The following is a 7,284-nucleotide window of genomic DNA, read 5'->3' as shown; positions in this document are numbered from 1 at the left end:
ATGCAATAATTGTTGCAGGTCCTTCTCTACTTTGGTGAAAAATACCGCAAAGAGAGCGTTAGTTACTCGTTTCAGAGGCCAATAACAATATATTTTGGATCAGAAAAGTAAGTATAAACCTGATGTATTCCGGGTGAGTTGATCTCTACGGTCGGTACCAAATTAAGAGGTTCATATTCATCAGAGACCCCGCTATCTGGCGAGTCTGGTACAGGCTCTAAATTGTTGACGTATCCCTTCGGAGATCTCGTCTTGTGGACGCAGTAGTCTCCAGTTAGGGGGTTCTGGTAGGCGACAACAGTTCTATAAGATGTAAAATTATTTAAAACAACGACATGAAAATTATTAATACTATATACTTCTAGATCTATGACAGTATAGAATTTTGGTTTCATGTTTTGAAATCGGCTGGATGGTTTATAGATTATAGGTTTAAATATGAGCTAGATATTATAAATAATTTCCATTCGATATTACCATGTCTAATATAACAAATTATCAGTAAAATATTGGAAATATGTTTATTTGTATGCCTTATTGCAGCCCGGAACGATATAACTATAACGCTAAGCGTAACACCCGTATGTCTTATTTAATACATTTTCGACATACTTGATCTTACCAAAAGTGCCTTGAAGATGCGGTTTTGTTGAAACTATCTAAAGTGGTGTAAGAGGGCATTGCTCATAACACTTTCTTAGTATTTGCGAATTAATCAATAATGTATTTTGAAAAAATCGCTTATAAATCGAAAATCACAATTTAATTTGTAATAAAAATAACAGTAAGAAATAATGTTTAATCTAAAATATTAAATATTGTTTTCAATATAAAAAGCACAACTTTTGATAAATATTATTTACCTGAGTTGATCAGCTTCACCTTCCTTCTTGTGTGTGAAGAGAACTTTTGTAGGCTTCAATATTAGAGCAATCTGATATAAGATTTATGAATATTAGTTTCTTGTTAATATGAGATGGTATAATAACAATTGACAAATTTAACTTAACATTAATATGAGTAGATTTTTGAGTCCAATGTAGGTTTTAACATATCCAGTTTAATGTGTCGAGACCCTTGGTCCGTGGGGTCCTAACGCTTTAAGGCTTTTTAAAGATATTTCAAAAAGGTTAGTCGACATCACAGGAGACCGAAGATCTGGCAGCTACCTCGGACAAAGAATTAGTCTAGCTATTCAAAAGGGGAACGCTGCCAGTATCTTCGGAATCTTGCCTAAAGGAACTCCTTCTAATGATATATTTTAGTTTATGTTAAGTTTAGTTATTTATTTCAATGTATATTATTTTATTATTATTAGTTTATCTACACTTATATTATAATCACCTATTAAATTTTATGTTTAATTTTGTATTACTCAAATTAAAATGTCTGTAGATATATTTAAAAAAAATATAATTTTGTAATAGTTGTGTTGCTTTTGAAAAATTTGTCGTCACGCTGTTTTTAGTCTATCAATTTTCATACTAGCGGACCCGACAGACATTGCCCTGTACACACATCCTAAATATAAAATTGTATACTAAAAAAAACATCTAATTGTAAATAATCTGAACTAATCTCGAATCCATTTAAACTCATCAAAATCGTTCTACCCATTTATTACATTACGGCTTCGTCGCGATTCAATCGCCTTGGTGAAATTGATAATGATAATATCGGAACGATAAGCTAATACTAGAAATAAACACACCAATAGATCAACTACAAAACTTCTAATTGGCAAACTTTCAATCATACCATAGATAACATTATGTTTAGCTGTCAGTTGTGTAATGTTATACTGTTTTTAACAAATGCTAGACTGATATATTTTTGACTGATAAATTTTTCTAGTTATTGCGTTTTGTTATACCACGTTTTATTTCACGTCCCACGAACAGGATATACTTATTTGTTTAAAGTTCGTAGTTAGCTTAACTTAACTAAGCTTTTAAACGCTTTCATCTTGTAATAAGTAATAATGAAATTTATGATAATTTATAACCTCTACGAACAAACTGAGATGGATGGTTCCTTTTTTTATATAACAGGGGCCAAAAGGCTCACCTGATGTTAAGTGACACCGCCGCACATAAACAATCACCAGAAGAGAAGGCTCACAAGTGAGTTGCCGGCCTTTTAAGAATTGTTACGCTCTTTTGAAGGACCCTAAGTCGAATTGGTTCGGAAATACATCTACTTAACAAATAAAATTACTGTTTACCAAAATTGTCATATATTTTAGAAAAGATAGCTTGTAACATATACTGTAGATTTAGCATTATGTATGATGTGGTGAAATTCAATAAATAAATAAATCAATTAAATATACTATCAATTAAATATAATACTCACTTGGCCAGTTTGCCTCAATCTGTGGACTCGGTACCCATAATAACAACATGTGAATACTATAAGTAGCAACTGAAACGAAGGGAATCGATTTTAACCTATTTATGAAATGTAAATAAGGATTTGTAGACTGTTATAATACGGAAAGACGTCTCGAAACGTTTTGTGTCATCATCGATACGACAGACAGACAGACAAACATAACATTTATTACTAACGTAACACAAAATATTAATAATAATAATAAAAAAGAAATTGCAAAAGCAAAAGACAGTCTGGTAGAAAGAAGAAGGTTGGGGAAGGTACGGAAGTGGACCGGCATCACATCCACCGAGAAGCTTTTTAGACTAGCGCAAGATACCCGGCAATTCAAGTTCTTAACAGCCAGTCATTAGCAATACAGTGGCACCAGAAAAAAAGAGAAATAAGGTTTCATTTGTTCGTTAGAAATGACAGAATAGAAGGTAGCCTAAGGCTTTAGGTTATTAATGTATTACAAAGTGATATTATATAATTATTAGAGTTACTTACTTAAGCAATTATCTAAAACTTACCAAAATAACTAATAGAATGATGTCTATATACACAATAATCATTTTCTTTGTTTGAAATTACTAAAACGACAATTTTTCACCATAAAACCTTTTTTTCACTTTCATTTCTTCCAGTTTTTAAATAACTGAAGAACGTGCAGCAAACACTGATATTCCATGGGAATACTGGCCTCTGATTGGTCGTTATAAGAAAACGTATTCCTGATTGGTTGAATCAATGCGGGTTTATTTTAACCCCCAATAGAATGTTGCAACAACTTTTGCTTCATATCTTGGGAAGATTTGTCAAAGATTATTGAAAGAGATACGTGTTGTTAAACTACGTGTATGGACAAATTTCCGACCGTAAAATATATGAAGTTGTTTATTTAGAAGCTATACTCACTTAAGTTAGTGTTACTATGACATACTATAAACTTTGTAGATTTCATTTATAATAGATTTTTTACTAAGTAAATTATTTTACGATATTTCCCGAAATAAAGCAATCAAATTTTTTAAGTGGTTGAAAAATTAATTTATATATAATTTATTAAATGGCCTCTTGTCAACATACACATTATAATGTTTTACATAGTTTTTATATTTCCTATTCAGTTAATAAAATTTATCACTTAGTTATGGTGAGTTTATTGTCTTTCGTCAGTTTCTTAATTTTAATTTATTACAGTTTATTCTTAAATATTTTAACAATATACGTAGTTTATCCTCATTTTTCTTCGTGATACGAACAATTTGTGCAGATCTATATTAATTCATAGTCTGTGGCTGGCAGAGACTTTTGGCGCCACACTTGGCGACGCATGTCTGCGAATTGGAGATGAAATCATTTTCTATCTCCTTCAAAATATGTCAAGTTGTAACTATATTTAAAATTAAATTACAATTTCTATTTATGTCCGTTAAATTGAGCTTATCCATTTTATTGAGCTCCATTTAAGTAGGAAAATATGAGACAGCGAGAACAATAATGAAACTTATGTGTGGCTAAATTTTAACTTATAATATTATTAAACATTAAAGTGATTTTTATGAAATCACCTTTGCTTACCTTGCTGTCCATTAATCTTTTCTAAGTACATTTGGAACCACAGTTGTTTCAAAAATTACAATTATTGTTTCACCCGGAATCGAACAAGGTTTACCAGGAGTTTATGGACCCTGAGACTCAATTACTAAACTAGGAAGGCGGAAGTATGTGTGTAGATTGTGTATGTATGGCTGTGAGGGTTCGACTCTCACTTTGTTACATCTTCCAAGTAGACTATTAAAGAAGACACAAGAAGGTGTCTCGAAGCTTTTGAGCTGTGGTGATACCGTCGCATCATCAGAGTGATAAATGAAAGAGTCCTTCAACTAATCGGACCATGCAGGCTGTTAAAGTACGGAAAGTCGCATTTCTTTCAAATCGTGTCCACGTTTTGCGTCATCATCCATACGACTTGTTGCAGCTTATCGGCAATATTCAAGGCAAGAGACTGGCTGGTAGAAGGGAGAAGTCGTGGTTGTGGAACGCACGGGAGTAGACCGGCATCACATCTACCGGGGACTAGTCTAGCGCATGATACCCAGCAATTCAAGTTTAGTAATAAAGTTGCATCTGGAGAAGAAGAAGGAAGACGCAGTATCAATGAATAGTAAATTATAACCTTAGAGCATAAGCTATACAACGTACTGCATCTATCTATTTGATTCGACTAACAAGGTTCTATCTAAGACTGTTTTAATCTCTATCAGCATAAATTTTTATGAGATAAAAATACTAACAAAACCACTTTTAATCAGTTTTAAAGCATCGTAACTTCGTTTAAATACTCTATTACGATCACAATAAAAATATCGGATTGAGTCCACTATAAGCCAATTTTATTGTACTTTGTAATCCTATATCCTATCCTATCTTGTATTGATTCAAAAAACTTCAGATCATCTCAAGGTTTTTTTTATATAATAGGCTCACCTGATGTTAAGTGACACCACCGCCCATGGACACTGACATTGCCAAGGCTCGCAAGTGCACCGGCGTTTTAAGAATTGGTACGCTCTTTTCTTGTAGGACCCTAAGTCGAATTAGTTCAGAAATACTTCGGTGGACTGCTGGTTCCACATAGTGGTGGTGCGCGGTAAAAACTGCCTTAAGAAACGCTCAGTTATGAAACAACGGACGTCGAGGAGATACGGATGGTTTTTTGTTCTGCCTTGACGTCCGATAATGAAACTCAGCTCAGGTAAGTAATTAGTTTAATAGTATATTGTATAATACTGTGATAAAATAATATAAGAATTGGCTATGATATGATCAACTACTATGTAAAATTCTACCTTTTAATTATGTAAGATAATTTAATTTGCCCGCCATTATGTGTGGCAGAATATGCGAAGTTTATTTTGTACCACCATCATATTTGCAAATCCTTGCAAATAAATTATTATTATTAAGACATTAAAATTACTAATACCGCTCAGTTAACGTGAAAGGGTATTTAGACATTATTCATGTAGATAAATGTAATATGGTATTTAAGGCTGGCATACATAGAGTTCTCGCTTATGATTAAAATTAATGAATTGCATATTAGCAGGGTTGAAACATTTAAATACCTACCTTAATACAAACATCGAGGAAAATCTTGATATAACACGAGAGCGTAGGGCGTTGGCGGCAACATGCGTAGGTTTGCTCGATGCTGTATCCAGAAGAGTTTTTTTAGTTGTATTAACTAAATTAGTCTTGTCTTGCCTAAATGGAATAAATATATCATTATGATTAATAAATTTAGACTATTATATTAATGTTTTGCGATCAGTAATAGAAATAATCGTTGCATTTTAGACAACTTCCGAAAAAAACATTAACAAAGTTAAAGCTTTCTCGGATATCACTATCTCTTGGTACAACATCAAAGTTTCGAACGTAATTTTTTTATTTTGTCTCGATCATACTTTTATTTGTATCATTATTGCTCAGCGTGTAATATTCATCGTCATATGACCATACCAACTGCGAGCTACATAGTTCGTAGCATTATCTCGAGGGCGGTCTCATAAGCTACGGGAATTGCGTAGCGGTTATGATTGCGTAGCAAAGTGCTACGAGCACTAATCCTGATTTAGAGAGCAACGCTTAACTCAGGGCCAGCTCGAGTAATTTAGTTAAAAAGGCCTTGATTAAATGCAGACCGCCCGGTGCGCGTGACATGACACTGTAGCTCTCATAGATATTAACGAAAATGTACTGGATATGCCGTTAATAATAAATATTGTTAAGTGTTTGGTTTTTAATATGATTTCAACATTTATTTATTTATAAGTTAAAAGGAAAGGAAATTATACGAGAAAATATGACATACACATCAATTATATAAGAACATAAGCAAGCTAAATCAGTGGCGCTACAACCTTTGAACCTCAGATTTTGAACGACGTTCCGTTACGTACGTCGAAGCCACGAGGCCAACATTGCTATTGCAACATAAGCAAGCTAGTAAGGGAAACATATAAACATGCATTTATATAAAAAACGAACCAAAAAATGATAATAACTAACTCTAAATAGAAACTTAAACCTCATTAAGGGCATAATAAACAAAGTTACAGTTAGTTGGAAGATTGTTGTAAAATATATTATCAATATTTTCATCAATGTTAGTAATTTGTAAGAGTGAGATAGCCTATTCACTGGACCATTAAAAAGTAGGAGACAAGAAAGCCGTAGACACGTATATAAGTCTTTTAGTTCTAGTAACTCTAGGATTACAAAGCAAGGAAAATTTTACAAGAAGGTAAGTATGAGTATTAAAGTTAAATATTTTATTCAAATAAACTAGGTCAATGAAGTCACGTCGAAGTTTTAGAGTGTCTAACTTGAAATAGTCCAAACGAGCCTCGTACTCATGCAATAGACCACGCAAGTGTAGGCGATTGCAACGCTTTCTAAGGAAACGTTTGTCATCTGTTTCTATGGTATTTACGTGCACATTAGTGTAGTGTAAAGAGTTAATGAACTTTGAACGTTTGTAAAGGATGAAGAGGACCTTAATACAAAACCTTGTTGGCAACTGTCTGCGTGTGCTCACTGAAATTCAGTTCTTGATCTACAGTTACCCAGAGGATTAAGAATATTTATCATCATCATTCATCGAACTAATGGTAAGTGTTGAATGTGATAAGAAAAATCGATTGTATTGGTCTTGATTTAATGGTTAGACATGCCATCTGATGAAGAGATCCTGGTGACGGTAAGTACATACAAAGCGATTGGTTTTCAAAGTGACTCAAGAATTTTCTTTCAAAGAAAAATTTACGTCACAACAATGGAAATTATATCATCGTAAAAATAAACACAGCTTTTGAGCGAATATAATGTTTTAAAACCACT

At 32.9% G+C, this 7,284-nt stretch overlaps 1 protein-coding gene across 1 annotated transcript; it reads right to left on the bottom strand.

Moving 5' to 3' along the window:
• Positions 1-3,128, bottom strand: LOC125054000. The gene is made up of 4 exons (XM_047655648.1): positions 2,907-3,128; positions 2,356-2,424; positions 864-934; positions 1-303 (listed from the first exon to the last, which is right to left on the bottom strand). Exons 1-4 carry the CDS (start codon positions 2,946-2,948, stop codon positions 72-74), a joined length of 414 nt encoding a protein of 137 aa, XP_047511604.1. The 5' UTR covers positions 2,949-3,128; the 3' UTR covers positions 1-71.
• Between the last annotated feature and the right edge of the window lie 4,156 nt (positions 3,129-7,284).

This window comes from Pieris napi, chromosome 11, assembly GCF_905475465.1.
Source record: "Pieris napi chromosome 11, ilPieNapi1.2, whole genome shotgun sequence".
NCBI classification, from domain to species: Eukaryota; Metazoa; Arthropoda; class Insecta; order Lepidoptera; family Pieridae; genus Pieris; species Pieris napi.
The sequence above is the reverse complement of the archived record's forward strand: the minus strand, read 5'-3'. Positions and strand labels throughout refer to the sequence as shown.

Excerpts from the sequence above, each read along its gene's own strand:
- LOC125054000 (XM_047655648.1), bottom strand. The coding sequence starts at position 2,948 with ATGATTATTGTGTATATAGACATCATTCTATTAGTTATTTTG. Across the intron at positions 2,425-2,906 it reads TCATTCTATTAGTTATTTTG|TTGCTACTTATAGTATTCAC; the intron begins GTAAGTTTTAGA and ends CCTTCGTTTCAG. Across the intron at positions 935-2,355 it reads GATTGAGGCAAACTGGCCAA|ATTGCTCTAATATTGAAGCC; the intron begins GTGAGTATTATA and ends ATCTTATATCAG.